The 23182-nt window shown below is 43.6% G+C and overlaps 2 protein-coding genes across 2 annotated transcripts in view; one reads left to right on the top strand and one right to left on the bottom strand.

Moving 5' to 3' along the window:
* Positions 1-1661, top strand: part of SNX30 (sorting nexin family member 30) — a 47451-nt gene extending 45790 nt beyond the window's left edge. Inside the window, exon 9 of the mRNA XM_058044111.1 lies at positions 1246-1661. Coding sequence (XP_057900094.1) covers positions 1246-1305 — 60 coding nt within the window. The 3' untranslated portion in view covers positions 1306-1661. The remainder of the gene's footprint in view (positions 1-1245) is intronic.
* Positions 1662-7372: 5711 nt separating this feature from the next.
* SLC46A2 (solute carrier family 46 member 2) lies at positions 7373-13420 on the bottom strand. Its single transcript, XM_058044375.1, has 4 exons — positions 12346-13420; positions 10752-10835; positions 8960-9116; positions 7373-7500 (listed from the first exon to the last, which is right to left on the bottom strand). The coding sequence occupies exons 1-4, from the start codon at positions 13403-13405 to the stop codon at positions 7443-7445; spliced, it is 1359 nt and encodes a 452-aa protein (XP_057900358.1). The 5' UTR covers positions 13406-13420; the 3' UTR covers positions 7373-7442.
* Positions 13421-23182: the final 9762 nt, after the last annotated feature.

Raw genomic sequence — 23182 nt, 5'->3', positions numbered from 1 at the left:
TACTAGCCCTTGTAAAAAGTCCTCCTCCAACTGTCTCATAAGCCCCCTTTAGGTGTATTAAATATTTATGAAATATTAAGCACTGCTAGAACTACTAGGCTTATGCATTGCCTAGTAAACTATACTTAATCTTGTCTGTTCATGTTTACACATCTGTTTTACAAGCTTCTTCCTGTGCTAGGTTACCTCTCCATGTAATATTATATGCAGTACCTTTTCCCCTTCCAATCATAGTTCATAACTGCTCACAGAACTTCCTTCACCCTGGTCTCTCAGGTCTAAGGCTGCTGTGGAGGAGAATATTAGGGACTTCACTGAACATCCAGTAGTGCCTCTGCAATGACAGTTAGATCTGTACATTAGTTTGGCTTTTAGCAATGAGGGTTTTTTGGTAAGAAAGTGTCCAGTCACTTCAAGGTACACAACTAGAAGTACCCTATTTATCTGCAGTGCAATCAGCAAGGTTAGAAGGAGGATGTCTGTCAACAATGACTTGTGGATATAAGAGCTGCTGATGAGTTTGCCCAATTTCAGCATTTAATAATTTGGATTCCACGGTCTGCATTTGCCCAGTTTGACTTCTGGGCTCTTTGTGGTTGAAAGACAGTAACAACATACAGTACAAGGATTGTAATAAGTGTATGTGTCTGGGGAAATGACTCCAAAGCCTGGAGTGGCTTTCTAATAACCCAGAAGCTACACTTATAATTCACTATACCAGGCACTACCAGTTTGTCCTCTAGTGGAATTGAGTCTCAGAGCCATACTGGAATATACTGTGTCTCAGAATTAACTTCCCTAAATGCATGTTTTCTTTCAAATAAGTTTGCTGGAGGTAGTCTGTAATAGCTGCCATTGTGTCCAAATCAGCCTTCACCCACAGTCACGCCACAAAGATGTACATTTCTACTCAAAACAGTTCATCTGCCTAGCTGAAAGCTGTGATATTCTTCAGCTAGAAAAATCTAGGTTGGTATTTGGAAATCCTGGATGTTCTGATGATTTTTAATGGCTTGGGCCAGCTGATGACTTTGGAAAACTTGAATTTGTTGAATTTGTTGGGAAGGTTCGGCTGTTCTAATGCTTCCTTGCTGTTTGACATTCTGGGTTTTTTTCCCCTTTCTGTAATAATCTGTAAAGACCCACATTACTTTTCTTCCACTTGCATGCTGTTGGTCTGGAAGGGTTGATCAGAAGTCACACGAACTGATATAAATTAAATTTTGTAAATCTTTCTTTCTTCAGTGCCTTACGGCGTGGGAGTCAATTATACCACTATTGCAAGACAAGCCAGAGACCAAATAAGAAGTACCTTCATGGACAGTCTAGCATTTCTGTGCTCAGTACCACTAGTCATACTGGAACTGTATGGAGGACTCTTTTTGTTAAGTTAACTGAATGACAGCTGCACTTAGTTTTTCAGAGTATCTGTTCCAGCCTATTTGAATTTTTTTTCCTCAATTTTTGTGTTTAAACTGGGATATGTTTCATCTTTTTGAGTTATCTTGAATGGTTCCTTCTTTATTCTATGGAGTGATTGGGGTTCACAGAGAAAGTGCATGGGGATCTTGATAAAATTTACCTCTCTAGTCTGGAAGGAACTGATGAGTGGAACACTAAAAAGATGAAAATAAAACTCTACTGCAAGGTGCCAAATGACATCTTTATTACCATTCTGTTTTGTTTGCTTGGAAAAAAAATACTCCTATGATACATTACTCCCTAACCAAATCTTCTCCTTTTTTTTTTTTTTTTTTTTTTTTTTTTTGGATAAAGAAAGGCTGGGAAAGATTATTTTCTGTTTTACTACCACCCATGTGCTCCCTCTGGATGAAATGGTCTCTGTAGACTTTTCTGTCCAGGAGTCAGGCTGGTTCTAGACAGACCATACCAACACCAGCTGCAGATGGTTGGTGATGGAAGCATGAACTGTGGTTTTTGTGAGTGTGGCATGCTGTTGGTTCATACTGAGTATCTTTGTTTACCTTGGTGATTATGAAGTAATGTCAGTTGACTGAAGTGTACTTGTGACTGACTTGGGGATCAAAACCAGCTTAGCTACGGGAACGAGTTGGACTGCTGCCTTTCAGAGGTTGTGGGAATGGGGAAGGATGGGTCTTTAATTTTCCAAAGCTAGCTCTGGAAGTTGCATGGTGGAGATCTCTTACACCATGCTTTATATATGGGTTTTACTAGAGCCACTTTAGGCTTGGTCACCTAAGATGTCTGCTCTAGTAAAAGTAGAACTCTTTCCTTTCTCCACGCTTTCTTTGCAGCAACCAAAAGCCAAAAGGTGTCAAATGCTTCCTTCCACCAAGCATCAGAGTGCGTGAAACTTGCCTTAAATGGGTTGGTGGGGGATAGGTGGGTACCCTATTAGGTTCATACCTGTCTCTGCTGAACCACATGGCAAGTTTTTTAGGGCTACTTTTGTTACAGATCTATTTTCGTAGTAGTTTCTGTTGGCCTTTAGAATTGCAACTGCTTCTGCAAGTCCTTTTTTTATCCTTGCTCTTGCAATCCAACCTCAAGTAAATGCCTGCTTGGTGTTAATGGCCTTAAGGCCATTATGCTGCCGTGATTTAACAATCCTAGTGAGGGGGGTTGGGACTCATATGAGTGTAATACTGGGATTTAGGGCAATAAATAACACTGTGCTTACTTTCTAAATTGGAGTGATTACTTGTTCTCTGGCAACGTTCTTGCAAAGAATGTGAGCAGTGATTGATTTTGTGCAACTTCTCTGCTCTCCTGTAAGGTACCCACCAGGTACTAGTTTGATTTGGAATTTTTTCCTTCATAAACACCAACTGAACATGCAGCCACCCTTCTCAGCCTGGTGGCTTTATGGAACTCTCAAGATGAGTTATTGCAGCACTGTGGTAGCTGTCAGGCTAATGAGATGGTGCTCTCTGCATGAAAAAGTAAAATATAAGACATTTTAAGAAATTTTTCTTTTTGGCTCAGCCTTATTGTCAACTCTGTGGTACTAAACAAACTATGATTCTTGTTTAAGATCAGTTTGTCAATATGCACTTTTTGGTGTAAATGAGAACTCTGGTTTAAGTTACTGTTAGGTTCAGAATCACAGACTCCCCTTGTTCTGGGGAAGTACTTAAGGGCATCATCTTGAAGCAATCTAGAATAAGGACTTGCATACTATCCAGCAGTCTGTCCTTCAGGATTACAGTCTTCCCCATTTTCCACGAAGAAACATCAACATGCTTTTTGACTTAGTTCAAAAAGAACGTGGAATAAATGGAATTTTGTTATTGACTCTACAACATCACTGGGACTCAAGCAAAATATACCTTGAACTAATATTTAGTCAGTCTTCCCACCATCTTAGTAAAATAAACAGTACAAGATGAGTAGAAAGAATGGTTATTTCTTTCCTACAGGTGGTTTCATCTGATGCCTTACAACACTAAGGGGGTCTTCCTGCTTTGCTTTATGTCAAACTGAAATGGGTGTTGCTTTTGGGGAGTTCAGCAATTAACATCACAGCTGTTCAAGAGAAGCATAATGGACAGTGGAGAGTACCAAGTGAAGCTCAAATCAGCATGTAACTTGATACCGGAGCTGCTGAAGATCGAGCTACCTTACGTGATCTGGACCGAAACCTTTTAAGCTCTTACAAAGGCAGTAAAACTTGGCATTCAAAGGAAGAATCCTCTGCAAGAGGGTTTGCTGCAGTGTAATAAGGGTATACATAGGTGGGTCTCAGTGCCTACAGACTGTGGAGTGGTCTGTTCTTATGAAGAGCTGTTGTAAATCACAAGGTGACTGAGGGAGAGGCTGTGGGTGAGGTGTGGGGAGGATCCTGATTGTGATGTTTGGGGCAACCATGCCAGTCAGGAAAAATACAAAAGTTGCAGGAAATTCCTGTAAGATGCAGGATGACACTTGTATCACATAACTGGTGTTAGAAGGGAGCTGAGTCCTGAACTGACAGGTGAAACTCTTGATATGTAATCCTGTAGTCCTTGTAGAATGAGTCTTTACTTTGGATGGTCTACACTTCCCTGGGAGAAACAGAAGATGTTGGTAAAGGGAAGCAGGAATAGTGCAGGAGCTTCATCTTTTAGTCACTTGTTGAATGTTAAGTCACTGAAGATGACTCTGTGCATGTGCACCAAAATGACAGCAAAAGTAGTTTGTGCCCTTTTTATGGGCCTGTTTAAAATGTGGTTCTTTCAGCAGTCCTTAAATCAGCCCAGTTTTCCTCATAATCTGTAACCGGGGCAAGGCCCTTGCAGGGGATGCACAATTCACTGCTGCCCAGTTACTTCTGTATAGTTTCTGTGGTGTTTGTTTCTTCTGTTAAGAGGCACCAGCACAATAAAGCAGGCACTGAGCTCATTTCTATGCTCAGTAATGAACCATGCATTGTTCATGTATACCTTTATCAGGATCTAAATCTTGCAATAAATATAGATGTTAAAACATCATGGCTTTTTCAGGTATACATTGAAAAATGAAAAGGTAATTTGTGTAGCCCTAAAGACACAAACTGTTTTGGTGTGAATTATATTGAAGAATAAAGTATGGATTCTTCACTGAACTCTATTTGGATTTTTGCTGCACTAAAACTTATTCTGAGTATAACGTAGTGGAATAACTGATAGAAACAAAGCAGGAGTGGCAGAGACAGTTTGTGAAGGCGCTGTGCAGTAGCCTTGAAGCAGTGGCTCTGCATAGCCTGTTCATGAAACATTTCTTCAGCTGTCAGTGCTGCAGATGCAAGGGTACAAAATAATTCTATCCCAGATAGTAGGGACTGTTCATTACTTTAACAGGAGCCATGTTTTTGTTAAACTTGCACAATTTAACTGGATATCATTACGATTATTGTTGCAGACTGTTGAAAATCCTTGTCCTGATTATCACTGTACAAAATTGTATAGACTAAATTAGGTCATTAGATGTTCTGTCATCTTAAATTCTGAAGGTAGAACATTCTTTCCTTGGATGTATTAAACTTTTACTACAACACATAGGGAAAATCAGGACTTTTTTTTAAAAGACAGGCAAGTTGCTACTACTTGTTGGATTTTTGTTTTCCTCTTGTGAAGTAAAACTGGGGATCACAGGAATAAACTTGCCTTCTGGCAAACTGAATGTGGATTTAAAACTTTTTGGGAGTGCTGTTGAACCAATTTACAAATGAAAATGGCAGTGCTTATTTCTCTGCTTAGCACTTGAAAGTCCTGCTGAAGTATCTGACTTGTAGAAGTACTTAGTAATGAACTGGACAAGTTTTAAGGTTGCATGCCTAAAGCACAGTAAATTTGCAGAAAATAATGAGCTTTCCAAAGAGGCACAAGTAGATCACCCTTATGTAAATGGCATGCTAAGACAAGGCTAGTCACTGTCCTAGACTACTTTGAAGGTCTTGGTATTCTGTGCTTTGAAGCTAAACCATTACCTTAACCTGGTGCTGGGATGTGTATTCATACCTTCAGACCAAGCTGCAGCGTTGTGGCCAGTGCAACATTCCCACTGCACAAAGAGACAAGTTGCTGAGGGCCAGTCTTACAATAAGAGCCAAAGGGCTTTTGTACAGAACACAAAAATAAAGAAGCACCGTCCTTGCTCTCGCTTCTCTGTGCCTGTATCCCTCTGTCCCTCCCTAAGGTCTGGAGAGTTGTGAAGGCAAGCTGGCTGTGAGCTTCACACACTGTGTGGAAGGTGTCAGTGATGGGGACCAAACTGACTGGTTTGGTGCTGGTTCCTTGTCCAGACTCTTCTGCTTTCACTCTAAACCCACTCACCAGAACTAGAGTCACTGTTCATACCATTAAAATACAAAATAAAAGCTGTGAAAATACTTGTCTGTGTGAATTAGCTAGTAAACAATGTAAAAATGGGAAGGAGGCTTTTGTTTCCTGTACTTGGTCAAATCTGGCAACTATGCTCTTGTTCAGACTCGCAGGCTAGGAAATGTCTTGCCTTCTGGTGCTGGCATGTTTCTATACCCTTTCATATATCTCTTTAAATATACTTTGTGCATTGTTTACTATGGAGATAGTATTGATGGAGAAAAATGCTTTGAGGTAAAACTGTTTGTAATTCTGTATTACTGTGTAATTTTTTTTAAAATGCACCATTGTTTACCTCAATTAATTTAATGGAATGGACCAATAAATGTATTAAAAGATGACTCCTTTACTTAGAATAAAGTTTCATTTTTTGTGGTCTTCCCTGGTGAAATGATGCATGTGCTTATTTTGTTAAGCAGCTCACTATCTTACTGCAGAAATACCTTTCCCCTAAAATCTTTCATGGTTGATCTAAATAGAAATCATCTGACCTGTTGTTGCATTTCTTCTGGTACTGAAAGTGACGGAGCTGAGGAAAGATTGGTGGGAGGAATGGATGGCGGGGGGACAGGGTGACAGCAACTTCCTCAGAGGCAGGGATTGTGTAATGATGAACCAACTTACCCTGGCTCAAACTGAAGCTGCCTGATTTGCCTCCAGATTATTTCAGTTATTTAAGGGCTTTTAACTTCCCTTTACTTAGTCCAGGACCTTGGAAGCCTCAAGTCAATTAGCATGTAAGCAGACATCCTTGTGAGACATGCCACACTTTTGACTAATGTTTGGATTTATGTGACATCATCTCATGCTAGCTGCTGTATTGTATGAGGTTCCTTTCCGACCCAGATAAAAGCTTTGGTAACACAGTAACTATTACATGGTATTAGTGTCCCTACAATTCCATAAATCCTGTAGGAGCTGTGTGCTGCACTTAGCTGTTCTTTACCTGTAACAAGAGTAGCACATTGTGGTGGTGTCAGTTGAAACACCAGCATTAGCTCTTGAGTCTTAGTCCTTGCATGAGCTCTGTTGAAGCACTGTCCAGTGTGACATTCTCCCAGAAATCAGGGACATGAACATCTGTTCAGGGGTGTTTTATTGTAGGGATTGCTAAAGTTCTGTTAATCTTACCTATTTTTATGGTGTTATTTCTCTATTTAATGGTCTTGTACATAACATTAATTGGCTGGGCTGGTAACATCTGCTGGAGGTGGCAAGCTGGTGTGTCCTGCTGATGGACCTGTGCATGTGGCATGTGGCTTGCAGCCAGAGTCACAGAACTGCCCTGAGATTTCTGAATGAGCAAACAAGAAGGAACTAATGGAAAACCAATCCTCTGCTTTCCGCTTCCACTCTGAACGATGTGTCTGGAAATGACACTTTCATTTCTAGCCTATATCCTTGTGCCTCTTTGGTATTGCTGACCAGCGTAGCAAAGAGCAAAATGCACATACTCTACAGGATGGGGGGTGTGCTGCAGAAATAACAAGGCAAACATCTCTTCTTGGGCGAGAGGCTTAGTGGCTGAGAGGTTGTGGCATGTTGTGAAGTGGAAATACAAATGCTCTGTACCCGACTGTGTTGGTAGGGACTAATGACAACAACCAGAAGATGCCTCTGTTACTCAGTCAGAATCTCAAGGGAGCCAGTGGTTGACCTTTGTTTGATGGCCACAAAGCTGTAAAGAACAATAAAAAATGCAGAAAATAAGAATTAGCAAACTACCTTCTCAAACTTAGTTTGCTCTGTCCACATCTATATCTTAAACTTTGCCGGGGTATCTGGAGCTGGCTGCGTGCTAATAGCATTCCTCTCAATGGTCTGCCAGCCTCTCTTGTGTGCATTCAGTGACATTGGCACCATCTGTCATCCCTCACTTTAATAACCCTCACTTTACAACCTTTAACAACCTCACTTTAATAATAATGTACTGGTAATGGTGCTTCTATTTGGAACCTGTGTTAAAAAGCATTTGAGTAGCTAGCAGTGACCCCTCTTAGAGAGAGGGTTACATATAAGAAACAAGTCTTTAGTGTCTGGAAGATCTGAGAAGGAAAGCAGAGCCAGGGGAATGATGAGTAGAAGTAGCCTGAAGTCACTGATTGTCAGATGCATTCACAGCCCCAGAAAGCCTTTGGTGCTCTGGATGAAACAGAGGTGGTGGTGGAGGAGCTTTCCTTACAGGCTCTGCTTCCTGTCTAGGTGGTGCAGCTGAAGTCAGTATACATTGTGCTTTTAGACTTTGTACTACCCTATTTTGTTTAAACTACAGCAGAGCTAGGCAAGAATTTTGCCTAGAGTCAAGCATTAGCCTGTCCAGTACATGCCTAACATCTGAATGAAGATATTCTTCTTAAGTGATTAAATACTGACATTACCACAGTTCACTTCATACAGAAAGAATCTTGCTGGTTTTGGTAAAGCAACAAGCTGGAGAGTCTTGGGGAGACTCTAAGGGACAAAATGAGACTTGGAGGGAGATCCTTCAAAAATTCTGTAAAAGTAGGTGGAGGGGTTGTTTCAGCTTTCTCTCTTCAAATTAAACTGGTTTTGTGCTTAAAAGTTGTTCCTGAAATTGTATTTCGCAGCAATCACTCCATGGTGGTACAGTTGGGCAAATTCAATGGACCAGAAAAGTAACCTTTTCCTTCACTATGGTAATAGTGTCTCTTTGAAACATTTGAGGAAGACTGAAATTATTCTTTTCTCAATGGATAAGTAACATATAATGGAATTTTAAAAAAACAATTTACTTTGTGTAGGGTCATTCCTTCATTCCACTTACTACTATTTTCACAGTACCAAACAATTACATTTGTGTGAGTGCTTTGTCTCCTGGGATTATCTGTTAAACTGCCAGATACTCTTCCTACAGCAATTCATGTTACATTAAACAAAAATAAGATTTAAAAAAAGCACTGGCTAGACATTGCAACTTTCATTTTTTGAATCTCTCTGATATTTGTCAACTCATTTCTGCAAGTTTGGTTTTTTCCCTTTTTTTAAAAATTCAGTTGGTGTGGGGTGTTGTTTTGTTTTTAAAATTATTTCCTATCTGCTTTATAAATTTTAGACCTAGAATCAGGAAGTACAGAGAAAATACAGCATGTCTTTTTCAACAAAATCCCATTTCTTACCTTAAAGGGAGGAGACTCAGGCAGCCGACTAGAAAAGACAAAATGAAGCAGAAGCCGCTGTACCAGTCCAGTGTGTTTTGATAGATCTTGTTGTAGACTGTAGATGTCACTACTCCCGTGGTGACTAAAGACAGCTGCAGCAGGACAAACACCTTACCTGTAAGAGAAGAACATAGTTTGTTGCTGGAGATTAACAAACCAGCTGTGGTATCTCTCTGACAAATTCAAGATCACAATTGTGTAGTCATTGCTCCACTAATACCAGATGGCATGAGCTTGTATCTGTTTCTGTTCTAGACAACAATTAAATAATTTTTCCTTTTAGGTGTCAGACAAAGATTCAACTGGACAAAAGATTCAACTGGAAAACTGTCTGCCTAAAAAGTCTACATATAAAGGTAGTTACTTATAACAGCAGCAATAAACTGCTCAATAAGTGCTCCTTTTCCTAGAGGTAGAAAAATAATCTAGAGCTGATATCTTCAGGACAGGAGACATTTTAGTTAGGGTCTGCTTCTGGCCTAGGCCAGAAAAGTGGTTCACAGGGTTGAAATTACAATAATGCCTGAAATGGGGATGTGTGTGTGATTTGTATGATATTTCATGTGGAAGAAAGGCAGAAACTGAATTCTAGTTGAAACCACTCTTTACTGAAGGGTTTCTGTCATGGTGAATGGGTGAAAGGGAAATAACCCAGCCCGGCAGGGACTTGCAGACTGGGGGCAAGGTCAGGGGTGTATGCTGAGCTTGCTGCCCTTGTAGAAATCTCCAGCCACTCAGCACCAGCAGATGAAACTGCAACCAGAAGGCAAGTGCTGCTCTGCTGCAGGGTCCTACTCTTGGTCTGGACTAATGCCATTGTCATGTGCAGCCCATGTGGCTCAAGGTGGAGATTAAAACTGTTTGATTTATAGTGATTAATTTGGGATGTGAGCTGTGCTGTTTGTGGCAGGGAGATGATTTTGCTATGGTGGATGTTGAGGGAGCACAAGCAGTAGGAATGAACTGGTGACAGAGCAGTGTCCTGTTCGTATGGCTGAAAGGAAAAGGATGTGAAGGATGCAGAGGAAACTTGTTTGGAGGAGGCATGAGCAGTTGTGGGCCTGAGGTGCTGTTTGAATGAATGGCCAGTCCTGTATCTTGTGTCTAAATCTAGCTCATTGGGGTAAGGTAAAAATGGTAGGCCTCAATATGCTGTTGTAAAATACATTTTACTAATTTTTAATATGTAATTTAATGGAAAAGAATTCCAGCTGCTATTCCAAGAAAGGTCAATTTTTATGCAAAAGTTATTCTTTGTAGTTAAATTAAGTGCGACAGGAACAAACTGTAAACACCTGAAGAAATGTTTAGAGAGCATAACTGAAAAAAAGATTAAAATAATCCATCCTTCCCAAAGCTGGAAGTAAAACAAGCCAGATATAATGGTGTGACTATAACAGTGCTTCAACTCAATGTCCTGCTTTTCTTGGTTCTCCCTGCAGTACTGTGTTTTGGAGAAGCACCTCAGCTATTTTCCCTACCTTTGAACTATGCACTGATTGTAATGTTTTGAAGTATGTGCTGAAAATTCTGTTGATAAATGATGATGCAACCAAGGACAAGAAGATTGGATGTGAGAATCTTGTCCAGCAAGTTTCTCTGCTTCTCCCTCCCTGTTTGTGGTATCATTTCCTCTGGTATTATTACACAAAGCACAGATTGCAGCAATAATTTACTTTTCTCTTAGTTCTCTAGGCTGAATAAAGGGATTTCAGGGGGTTTTGGTTGGTGAGGTAACCAAAATACTCACCATAGGATGATCCTTCAACATGCTTAGATAACATGGACCTGATGGTTGGTAAGGGGATGAGGGCAAAGAGCATCACTGCCCGTGCTGTAATGCAATGAATTTTGAGTTATCACCAGTATCTGCTCTTTGTGATCCAGCACAGCCACTGCTTTTGAAGATTGTACGCCACTGGCTTGGACAGACACCTTGTCTCACCTTTTCTCTGCTAAAAAAAGCCACCTATTGCTCCCATTATCAGAGGTCCTTTGCCCAAACTAGACACAGTCTCTTGTTCTCAGCCAGACATCCCAGCATAGATGGGGTCCTCTCTCTCCTTTGAGATCCATGAGGATGATGATTTAAGTTTTAACATGCAGAGAGCCCTCTGTGCTACACAGCCTTGACAGGAACAGTACATTCATAACACTGCATCTGTCTTGCATCTCGCTGCTTCTGGCTTGCAGTATTCTAGCCTGTCTCTACTGTGAAAATCTGTGGGGAGCTGGAATTACCTTCCTGTCAGCAAAACCAGCCTCAGTGAAGACTTGGTCCATGTCTAGTGTACCAAGGTGTTTCTGCAATGCAGGGAATAAGCATCCAACACACTGCATAGCAGCAGGCCTTCAGGATGAAAATGAGCTGAATAATTAAGCAAGCTTTTTTATTTTCTACTTCATTTTTTCCCCAGCTTGATTGGCTAAACAAACATTATCTCTTAAAATTTTCACTCAGTGTTTGGCTTAGTACACAAATACAATATCCTACCATCTTTCCCTTTAGAAAAACTTTGTTTAATTTTCAATTCCCCGTTCCCTGTAGGGACAGACAGAAAAAAGCACTTCAGAGTGTTTATCTCCAGTGTCTTTCTCATTTTGAGAAACAAAACCTTAAAGCCATGCAATAGATAATACTCTGTGAGATAGATCTGGCACAATGCATGCAGTGCTTGGATTTTGTTTTTCATCACAGGTTAGCTCCCAGAAGTAAACTTGCCTTTCCTTTATCATGGGATGCTCCCCCATCTATTGTTACCTGTCCCTTAGTAATTTATCTAACAGTGTGAGACCTGTAAACTACATTATTGTGGTATTTTACAACACCAATATTTCATTAAGTTTCCCATCAGCTGTAAGTGCCTTCATATGATAAAAATAAATTACACCTTAAGATGTTCCCATAATAGGAAGCCTTTGCCATTTTGCGTCTGTTGTAGCCTTAAGCCTTGCCTCAGAGGAAGCAAGTGCTTCCTATTGCTGCAGTGGTGCAGTCCCACTAGTACAGGGAGTCAGCAACAATTCCCAGTCTCCCAGAGTGTGAACACTGCTCAGATCTGGTCTGTGGCCAACTGATGAATTACAAGTCAATGAGTCTTAAACTAATCCTTGGCAGAAGTGTATGCCTCCTCAGGATATTGTGTGCTGAGTCTTAATAGTACTAAGGGAGAAGTGAGGAAAGAGGAGTAAAAAGAATGCTTTCTTGCAAATTGTTCCTGTGATGATCTGCCTAACTCCCTGCTTGCAAATTTGTCACAAAGCAAAGCAAAAAGCCCTTCCAGTGATGTTGAAACACCCATTTCTCAGCTGTATTTGCTCACGTGCATGACTGTTCAACTCACCAATGTAGAACAGGAACGTCCACTGCACGAAGGCCATGATGAGGATGCCAGCGCTGAATGAAGCTACTCCGATCATGATCATGGTAATATCCCTCATGTATCTGGAGAACACAAGCACCCCTAGGAAACTGGTAATGAAGATCACATACCCAGCAGCATTGCCGTGGCCAATCTCCACAGCGTTCCAACTTAAAGGTTCCCTGAGCAAGAACAGTGGGAGTACATTCATGGCACCAACCACAGCCAGGTCATAGAGGATTGCTGCCACAAACAGCAGGATGATGATGAGCTTCGAGGGTGACACTGGAGTGAAGATGCTGCTCTCTGAAGGCTGGGAGCTCCCTGCTACCACTGCTTCTGGTAGCTGACCACCCACCTCCTCTGCACTCTTGGCTTTGGCTGGGCAGGGAGCTGCTGGCTTGGGGACTGTGAGGACAAAAATGCTGTAGAGGAGACAAAAGGCATAGCAAGCAATGCTGCAGCACACCAGCACGGTGCCTTCTCGGTAGCGGTTGCTGAAGCCAACAAAGAGGTAGCCAGATGCCATGCTTCCCAGAAAGCCAGCCAGGCCATACACCAGTTCAATAATGATGAGCCGCAGAGACCTCTTGCTTTCAGAGGACCCCAGGGATCCCAGAGCCATGATGCCTGCCCAAAGTGTGGTGAAGCCTCCTGTCAGCCCATTTAAGGCAGCAGCCCCATACATCACCTCCACTGGCCAGCCCAGCAGAATCAGGAGGAGCAGGAGAGTTTTGGAGCCCAAATAACCAAGAAGAGGGAAGCAGATGGGGATCTTGCGATGTATCCTGTCCCCCAGCTTGGACAAGCCATAGGCTGACACCAGTGGGCTCAGGCCCAGAACTAGGTTGTAGATGATATAAAAATTAGATACAGCCTTCTGCTGAGCATCTTCCAGGACATGGGCGGGAGCAGTGCTGTTGGTCTGGTTGTAGTAGTTCTTCACCACCAGCAGCAGCGCTGTGTCGTAGAAGGCACTGGCCACCTGGGAACCCGCGACCACCGGCTCAATCCACGTCCTCATTGCCATTATTCCCACCATGCTACTAGCTGCCACCTCTTCTTGGAGAGAACTGCTTTCAGCAGCGTTTAAGGAAACAGCATGTGAGGAAACAGCTCCTCAGAAGGTCTGCTCTGGAGGCATGTTTGGAAACAAGCAGCGAAAGGACCGCCGGGCCGCGCCGGACTGGAGAGTTGTGCAAGAGATGATCTGGCTGGCAGGATACTCGCAGCTCACCTTGCTATGTGTACACACACCTGCACATCCCTGTGCTGCTCTGAGCTCTGGCTCACCCATGGGAGGCTTTTGTACAGCCAGAGAACGCCCTGCCCTTGTCAACTGCTGCTGCTCCTCTTCCTGGTGTAGTTTCAACAGAGGTCAGATGACCTGGGGAATTTCTCTCTCCCAAAATAGGAAGTGAAAATGCCCTGATCAAGTAATTGCTGTAATTTGGGGTGGTGGTTTGTTTTTTGTTTGTTGACTTTTTGGGTGTTTTTTTTTCTTCTTTTGGTGTCCTTCATATGTCAGAGGACTCTCAGAGTGGTTGTGGGGGCAGGAAATGGCTATGCGCCTTTTTATCAGATAATTTGTGAATTCCCCTTTACTGCCAGCTCATTTTTCTTTTTTTCTACAACAAATATGACATTGTCTCTTTTGCTTTTACTTGCTTCTGTCTTCCCTGTTGCTGCATCATGCCCCTTATGTCATTGTTGTTTCAATAATGCAGTCAGGAAATTACACCAAAAAGAAATTAAAAGGCAAAAAGTCTCTTTCTGGTAACCTGTCTCCTGTGGCTGCCACCCTGCTTGCTGCATCCTTTGGCTTTACAATGTGGGAATTTGCAAGAGGAGGCAATTTATCCAGAGGCATCAATGAGCACTGTGTGCCAGTAATCAGCCAGCTCACCTGCAGGCTGAGGTGGGTGAGAGTCCACCTCTGGAGAAGCGTTTCCAGCCCTAGCTCCTCAGGGAGGTGGTTGTGCATCTCTTCAGGTGCTTATTTCCCTCGACTCTCAAGCTTTGCAGCTTGAAGTCAGTTTCTAGTTTTCTGCTGCCTGAGGGGCAGGTAAAGTGCCCACTCAAGCAGGGCCCATGGGCACAGCAGTGCTGCTTGCCAGAGGCACAAGAAGCTCTTGGACCAGGATATGGTGCCAGCAGGCTGCCAGCTCCAAGGACAATGCTTGCAGTCCCAGCTGCAGGAAGTACTTGAGGGATATTTGGCAGTCTCAAAAATGCTAACTTAAATGATAATGATCTCATTCCATACTGGTTTAATGAATCATAACAGGCAGAAAAACAATCTGTTCTAGGAAGATTTACGGTCATTACTTTAAAAATAAATTACTGATAAATTTGAAAAAACAATGTTAAAGCCTCCATCTGTCGGACTCTTTGTTGACTCAGGTGACATTTACTCAATGCCATGGCTCAAGAGTGTCTTTTTTTCACTCTGTTTGGTTGTGTAATAATTTTTGGCTTATATTTCAAATACAGAAAGAAAGGTACAGGATCTAACAGGGAAAGGAGTGGGGAAATGACCACTAGAATAATTTGCTCCAGAAAATTCCACCTTCATCAGAGAATTTTTTGTTAGACCAAAAGGCTCTTAACTAAATTATGTGTGTTGTGCCAAGAGCTACCTTTTTTTCTTTTACCCAGATTGGCTGCAAAAGGTGTCTAGTTTCTTCATCTTTTATTGAGAAGTGGGACAGGTTTTTTTCAGCAAACCCTGAAATATATCCAGAGGACAGAAATTCCTGACAGCCTTACTGAAAACCCCACAGCATCAGCCTGTGAGCAGTTTAAGCAACAAATGCAACCAGAGGAACTACCACATTTTACTTCACCCAGGGAGCCTTGTGTATCCCACCAGGATACAGGGAGAGAAAAATTACTTGTCCCATTCAAGCTTCAGTTTGGGACATGGGGTCTGGTGCAAAGGAATCAAATTGGAGTGCAGAGGTGTGTTACAGTCACTGTGCTTGAGACACTGCAGATCTGCTCCACTCCTGCCTGAGGGATATTTTTCCTCCACACTTTGTTGCACAGACAGACTGCTTGGCTTATTCAGCCAACTCTGTTCGGGCCTAGATCGCTAATGAACTGTGCTAAATGTTGCTAGTGATCTCATGAATTTCGTCTACATGTCTGGGATATTCTGTGTGTTCACTCACGTTAAATGTACTTTTTAGAACTAGTTCTCACAGAAGGATACATTTCCATGTCAGTAATTTCAAAACAGTGAGTGCTAAAGTAAGAGTTTAGCTCAGGCTCCAAAATATTTACTACTGCAAAACAATTTTCACAAATATCATATTCATTTGATGCCACAACATTTTCAAAATTACTATTATCTAGTAATTTTTCAGACTCCCCAGTTCTTATATTGCTAATATTTATAGGGACATTTACATCTGCTTTAAAATATGTTCATGCAGCACAAGTTTGGTGGAGCCTCAAGAAAGTGGTCCTTGACATTTAAGAAAAATGTATGCACAGAATCAGAGACTATCTTAACAACACAAATACAATGGTGTGGCCTACTGGAGAAGGACCACACAGTTTTAGGGCATTTTTCCCTAAAATGGTCTTGTCTGGAGGCCCACTAGAGGCATAGTCAGCACATGTTTCACCAGCTCTTCAAAGTTTGTCAATCTGGCCAAACCAGAGCTGTTTTATGTTTCTCTGTGGTGATGTTTTACATTCCTCTACTGTTTCTTTTTTCTTCAAACCATCTATGGCAATTCCATCACTTTTTCTTTCTGAACAGAGTTGCCATAAGGATTTCAGTATGCTGGGGGACCTGGGCTACACTCTGGAACTCGGTCTTCAGCATTCCTTACCTGAAGAGATCCTTTTGACATCCAGGATTACAACCCAATGTGGGCAAGTAAGCCCTCCTCATCTCTCTCCCTTAAGCCTGCTATTAGGATCTGTGATTCACAATCCCTGCCTGGCAAGGCATTTTGGGGGTAAATCAGCTCTAAGTCCTCCTCTTCCTACTTGCTATGTGCAGATCATCCTCTCTACTGTGGTTTAGTGGCAGTGGTAAAACATGATTAGGAACTGTAAAGTGCCTGGGTCTGATTCTGGATGGAGCTGCAGCCCCACTACAGCCCCAGAGGGAGGCAGAGCTGGTTGAAAACACTGGGGAGAAGCAGCTGTTATAGTGATGGCTAGTTTTCCTTTGGAAAATACTTCATAAATGACCAAAGCATTCTGTGGTTTGGGAGACTGGCTTCCTCGGTGGCTGCCATCTAACTATATACAGCCCCTGTCCTCACAAGGTGTGTGGTTCTGCTTGCAGGGATGGGGGAGATGGAGGGAGGATGGGAGCTGTGTGGAAAGCCAGGGGCACAGGGATGCGGCATTCTAGCCCAAGGCAGTTGTCTTGCTGGATCCAGAGCCACTGATGGCGGAAGCTAATGCCCAGACTATGTTAAAAAACATCTAGCAGCCTTGTTTTGTGGCTCTGAGAAACAACATCAAGGTTGTTTGGACACTCAGGAGGCCGGTGTCAGTGTCTGTGGCACAACAGCTGGTAAGGGCACCATTACTGTAATAAAATACAGGACATGCCTTTGCAGGTGCACCTGGAGGGGCCTCAGACACTGAGAGCTCTGGGCCAGCAGTCTGGCATTTGGGAGCTGCAGCACCATCAGACATGTTGGGATCATCTATGGAGACACCTGCTCTCCTCTGCTTCCCCTGGGAGGAGAAGGGAGCACAGGCCACAGGCAACAGGAGCCCACGGGTGCCTTTTCCCCCACGCCTTCAGGCCTCACCCACTGCTCCACTCGAGCAAAGGCTGGAGTGGCGTGCAGGCCGCAGACCGCTGCAGGAGGGAATTGCTCCATGGAGAGACCTCATGCGGCGCACTGACATGGAGCATGGAGGGGAGGGGTGACCCCCCACAGGAGTAGGGAGGTCTGCCAGCCCTCCTTTGGAAAAGGCTGGCACTCTCCACTGCTTCAGTACCGCTTTCAGAACAACACAGGAGAGCAGCAGGGAGTTGCCAATGGCAGCACTCTCCAGGGCTCCTTCAGGATGGTCACTGGCTGACCAAGCAGCACCAGACACTACATTCCCTTGCTGTCACCACCAGTCATCATGGTTTTCTCTATTTTCTCCATTCTGCTTACCTTTTGGAGTCTCCTGTGGACCTATGTCCTGCTGAAAATAAAAACACACCATCCTTTGACAGGTGCTTTTTGCTGAGTCAGCTTTCCCCCCCTTAGCTTGAGAAATTTGGGCAATTAATAGTCCTGACAGCTAATTGTATTCCTCAACATTAGTACTCTCTATGGAAGCAGGAAAAAATGCTTCTTGCAGTACCTGGTGTCTGCCTGATCAGCTGGACCACAGAACAAATTCTATAGTTGCTCTTAGATAAGGCCCAGATAATCCTTGCACTAAATTAGTTTTTTGTGTGTGTGCACATCCTCTTTTTCATTTATATTCATGACTCTTTTTTAATTGTTGCCAAGGTATATATGTGTTTGGAACAGAAGCACTGCAAATTTTAAGAGTGTGCAGGCAGCAATGGCCTTGAAAAATGGGATGAAATAAACTGTCCTAGCACTACAGCTTAAGCAATCCAATCTTACATAATAGTGGATAGTCTGAAAAAATGATATAGCTATAGCAAGACCATTATTATTTTAAAAAATCACTGCTGAATGAACAACAGTCATTAATGTTAATAAATAAACTTGGTTCAGATCCACAGACTTCTTTCCCCTTCCTAGGTGCTCTCCAAAGCTATTTTGAAACAATTTTGCAGGACTACTTCATATTTTGTTTTCCGTTTAGGTCTAGAAAACTTTTTGGCAATAGTAAATCATCTATCCTTAGAAGTGAGGGGAAGAAAGAAGAAGAGGAAAGCAAAGGAAAGGGGAGTGCTGATTTTCTGGTCTGATAGGACCTTTGCTAAATAACTCAGCCCTAGCCAGGTACAATTAGAGGGAATGTATATCTCTCCATAAGCCTGAGACTCTACAAGAAGTAAGAGCAGCTGGCAGAGGACATCAGGACAGTGGATAAAAAAGGGATGAATCCACTCCATTTTCCTGGCTGAGAGGTGGAGACCATCAAAAGCATCATAAATGCATAAAGATACAGGCTCTGCATTTCTGCTTTGTGCAAGGCATGGTGGTTTTTCTGGAAAGGAGGGAAGATATATAGTTCTTTAAATCTTCTGGAGACACCCTTGCCTGGTAATCCATTTGTTTTCATCTCACAGATCTCAAGCTGGCTCCTTGCCTGGCTAAATTTCTGTTTTTCAGGCAGGTAAAGTTAGTGCTGAAGGCATCACTTGCTGTAAGCCCTCAGTGATACCCCAGACATTTCGAGCAGGCAGATGGTAACTCACTCCTCACAACCTCTCTCTGTTTACTGTACTGGACTGGGTCCTCAGTACAGAAACTGGCTATGGTTTCAGCAATTTAGATTTTTAAATTTTTTGTGGTGTTTTATGCAGAACATGCTGTAAAACACATTCAATCATTTGTTAAAAAGAAAAAGCAAAAATCAAGAAATGGCATACACAATCCAGTGATCTTTCTAAGCTGTAGCACCCCTCCTTTTTTCCATACAGCAGACGGCAGCTTTTCACATTCTTCACGTGGGGTGTGTTTACTCAACCTCAGCAGCTCAGAAATCAAAAACACAGGAAACTGAATCACAAGCTCTCCTGGATTACAGAGCACCATCTGATCCCCTGTGGGCCACTCACACAAGCTCTTCAGCACGGGTGCAGGTAAATGCACACACAGGTGGTTTTGGGCTACAAGGTTGCATGGCAGTGCCTGTCGCTGTCTTCACTGCAAACAGACTCCAATGCCAGCTGAGGATTTCCGGACCTGTGCAACCAGGCACAGCAAATAATAGGGATAACCCTGTTTATAACATGTGCCATAGCCACACCTGGCTAATTATCCAGCTTGCTTTGAGCTGGCAGGGTGGAGAGGTCCCTGAGACAGAAGGGAAAGGCACCAGCATCGTCCATGAGGGTGGCTGGGAGGCAATGGGGGAGATGTCCATTCTCATTTTGCTTCAGGGCACCTATGAAAAATGGCACCAGTGGTGTCATCTTAGCACAAGAGAGCAGAATTGTGCATCGGTGGCCAAACTGCAGTCCTAGTGCTGGAGAAGCCTTACCTGGAAAACAGCAAGGACTTTTGAGGCTCTGACACCATCCAGAGGTGTCACCTCCACTTGAAACACAGGGAAGATATGTCTGGAGTTCTCCAGCCCCACAACTCAAAGTGTTCCAGGAGATAGCTCCAGACTCTGGAGAAAGCTCATGTAGACAGTGCATACTACTTGGAGGATGTTAGCTAGCACCCTCCCAGGCAGCTAATGAATGAACAGCCTTGGTAGATTTTGTGTATTCTTAGTACACATGTATAAAAAGATATTGAAAAATACATTTAAGAAACCTAAATACTGCACATCTTCTCCTTTCTTTGCAGATCCTGTTATATTTGCAGGAAATTTTGGAGTTGAAGTGGGGTACTGGGTGAAGGGCACTAGGGAAGCAAGAAAGTCCAGGCAGCTTTCCAGTAATATTGCTGCTGCTAACTTTTTACAGGCTGCATTTCTTCAGTGTCTAACAAGCACAGCTAAATATAAATACACATATATACATAAATGTAAATTTTAAACTGTGTGGCAAGACAGATGCTGCTACTGGCATTTGCTATTTCCTCAATGCTTCACTTCAGCACTGTGGATATTCAAAGCTTCCCTGAGCTAAAATTTTTCTTTTATGCCCATTGTGTAGATGCTGAAATGGCCATATTAGTTGAGAGCAGCACCGCTTTTCCCCACTACAACCTCTGCATTCCTGGGCAATGGTTTCAAAGCTCCTGATTATCTGCATGTGGGCAATGGGGAGACATCTCCCAGCCACTTTACCTATTTCAGCATGGCTTTGTACCCCGGTGACCAGCCTGGAACCAGTCATGCTCTTGAAGGGAGGACTGCCAGCTATACTCCCCTCCTGGCAGACTGCTATCGCCAGTCATTGCAGGACCTGAGACACTCTGTTTGCTGAGGAGCAGCAGGACATGGCTGAGGGTCACATCAGGAGCCCTCCAGAGGACCCTGCTGCTCTTGCTCTTGTCGATGAGGTTGCTTTGCTGCCGCAGGGCCTGGACCTGGTGTGGGGGATGTGGGATCACACCTCCCACTGCCACATGGGATGCACTTCCACACCACCACTTCCCAAGGGTAAATAGCTGTCACCTTCAGGGATTTTATGTTGGACTTCACCTCCAAGATGCCAGTGGGAACTATTAGCAGCTAGCAAGTCATGTCTGGCAATGAACTTTAGGGCACCCTCTGCAAGGACTCGTAACCAGGGCAACTTAGGGCCTGGAGAATAAACTGAGCTCCTGACATTTTAAAAACACACTGATTTAATATTTCTGTACAGGAAGGGAACAAGAGATTAAACAAGATTGGAAAAATAGAGCCCACTGAGGTACTGAAATGCTGGTTTGATCCTTTAGTGCTTGAGCATCTTTATAATACATTCCTTGGAAACACCCAGCAAAGCTTAGACTATACTGACACATCTTTTAATTTGTAAACTCTGAGTCCTCACGTCAATAAATTATGAGGCTCATGAACAATGATATCATTCAGCTATTTCCTGATTCCCTTCTGCTGAAGACTGACCCAGCAAACAGAGGCTAAGGAGGATGGCTGAGCTGAATCTTGTCCATCACAGTCCAGGCCTGGCAGCAGGTGAGATTCAGGCTGTAAATGACAAAAGCTTTTTTGTGGTTTCCAGAGAGCCTGGGTAAATATGCGTTTTGCTGTATACTTTCCACCCCTGCTGAAACATTGCCTGATCATGCTTTCCGCTGGCTTCTGAAATGGCTTCTTCCATGAAAAATTCCCATCAGCATGATTTTCCTCTATTTATCTTTCTGTTTTCCACTGTTTATACCACTCTGACCTGCATTACCAATCCTCACTTTCTTAATACAGCAAGTCCCACAAGCTGAAATTACCTTTTTCTTTGAAAACTACTCTGTGCACCGCATACAAGCTCAGCCTGCCTTCTGTTCAGCAGTTGTTTTCCTCAAACACAGCATTAAAGAAAAGCAGAAATCATGCCCTTTTGTCATCAGCAGTACAACAAAGAGAAGAATTTTGTTTGACGTGGCTCTCCCCCAACACCCTTTCCAGTCAGTCCCACTAACATATCCTCATCATTTTATAGTACACAGGCTCGTCCATGAGCTTCCAGCTGAGTTTAGTGCCGTGTGGCCCTCAAAGAGCAAGGCCCTTAAAGTATATGGCTATCTAAGTGCTTTGGTACATTTGGATTTAGTCCGTTTAAGGTTTATCTCATGGTTCTCAGTTAACCCATCTTCCATGGGATGGATAATAGGATGATTTGGCAAAGTTTGAATCCAGGGAAATACCTGGGGAGAGGAGACCAGCCTGGAGGGAGTCTGTCTGGGAGCTGGTGGGGCCTTGCAGGGGTGGCCAGTCAGAAGGCTCAGTGCAGGCAAGGTGAGATACCTCTGTGCCCATAGAAACCACCCAGTCCTGGTGCCCAAACCCAGCCATATTCTGGGGGTCAATAGCATCATGTGGAAACCAGAAGGGAACAGCAGAAGGCAAGGAGAGGGCAGGGAGAGGAAAAGGTAATATTGTGAAAGTCTGGGTCCACCTTGGGCTGGTGCTGTACCCCAAAGCCACGGTCTTAGAAGCAAACAAGCCTTGTCAGAGAGTGAGCAAGTGCCCTACTTTGGCATCTTCCTTCTTTCACTCCAATTAATTAGGGCTGAATACTTTCTGCCACCTCCACACAATGTGGGGGTTAGAAAGCTGTCCAGCAAGTCAACTCCCATTGCATATCTGGGAACTCCACCTTTCTCCATGGAGACAATGCTTCGCAGAGACCTCTTTCCCCTATTCTAATGACTGCAATAATTTTGAACACTGCAACATTGTTGCCAGCAACACTTTGGAAACCTTATGCGAATCCTGTGAAAAGCTATTTCATCAAGGTCATGTCATTATCCGTGTGATTATCCATGTGTTTTTGCTAACATTTTCCTGGTTTAGTGTGTTTCAGTTGCAGCTTGAGGACTTGATGCTCACTTTAATGTAAGTTCAGATTTCTCAGATACTACAAGAGGAAGAAGTACTTGTGGGGGTCATTTGTACATAAGCATCCTGGCTCACTCTGGGTCACCAGAGTAACACCCCAATGGGGACAGCACTGCCCTGGTGTGTCAGCTGCGGCTCAGTATGAAATCCTCCCCACTTTGTGGAGCAGTTTCTAGCCTCCTGCTCCTTCCCCGTGCTCTGCATCCACCTTCTCAGCCAGTAACAGGTCCCACAAGAAGGGTTCAGAGCAGTAAGGCCCCTTGTCCAGTGTTCTGTGTGTCCAGCCACGATCCTGCACCTGCCAAGGCAGCACAGAGCCTGCAGCTGTTCCCAGCAGTGGTTCCCTGGCAGGGATGGTGTGCCCCAGGAGCTCCTGCAGGAAGGGCCATGACCAGGGCACTGGATGTGCATGCTAAGCACAGCAGCTGTTTCTGGGAATCCCAAGTGTCTCCCTAAGAGAGGCTTTTGAGATGTGCCATGGCTCTCTGCCTGATGCTCTGCGGGCCGCAGGAGCCCTTCCTGCATTAGTGGCAGGGGTGCCACAGCAGTGAGCTTGGCACTGAACGGGCCCTGGGGAATCGCTCACCACATCCCTCCCACGTACTGGCTGCCCCAAGAATCTGTCTTCGGGGCCCGTCCTTGGAAATGAAGCTCTCACCATGTCAGTGCGATCCCCCCTGCAGATGTC

The sequence above is a fragment of the Melospiza georgiana genome, chromosome Z, assembly GCF_028018845.1.
Source record: "Melospiza georgiana isolate bMelGeo1 chromosome Z, bMelGeo1.pri, whole genome shotgun sequence".
NCBI classification, from domain to species: domain Eukaryota; kingdom Metazoa; phylum Chordata; class Aves; order Passeriformes; family Passerellidae; genus Melospiza; species Melospiza georgiana.
This window is presented reverse-complemented; position numbering and strand designations above follow the sequence as displayed.

Coding starts and splice junctions, on each gene's coding strand:
- SLC46A2 (XM_058044375.1), bottom strand. CDS start 13,405: ATGGTGGGAATAATGGCAATGAGGACGTGGATTGAGCCGGTGGTCGCG. Junction 10,836..12,345: donor GACGTTCCTGTTCTACATTG/GTGAGTTGAACA, acceptor ATTGCATTACAG/CACGGGCAGTGATGCTCTTT. Junction 9,117..10,751: donor TGTTGAAGGATCATCCTATG/GTGAGTATTTTG, acceptor CTTCTCTTACAG/GTAAGGTGTTTGTCCTGCTG.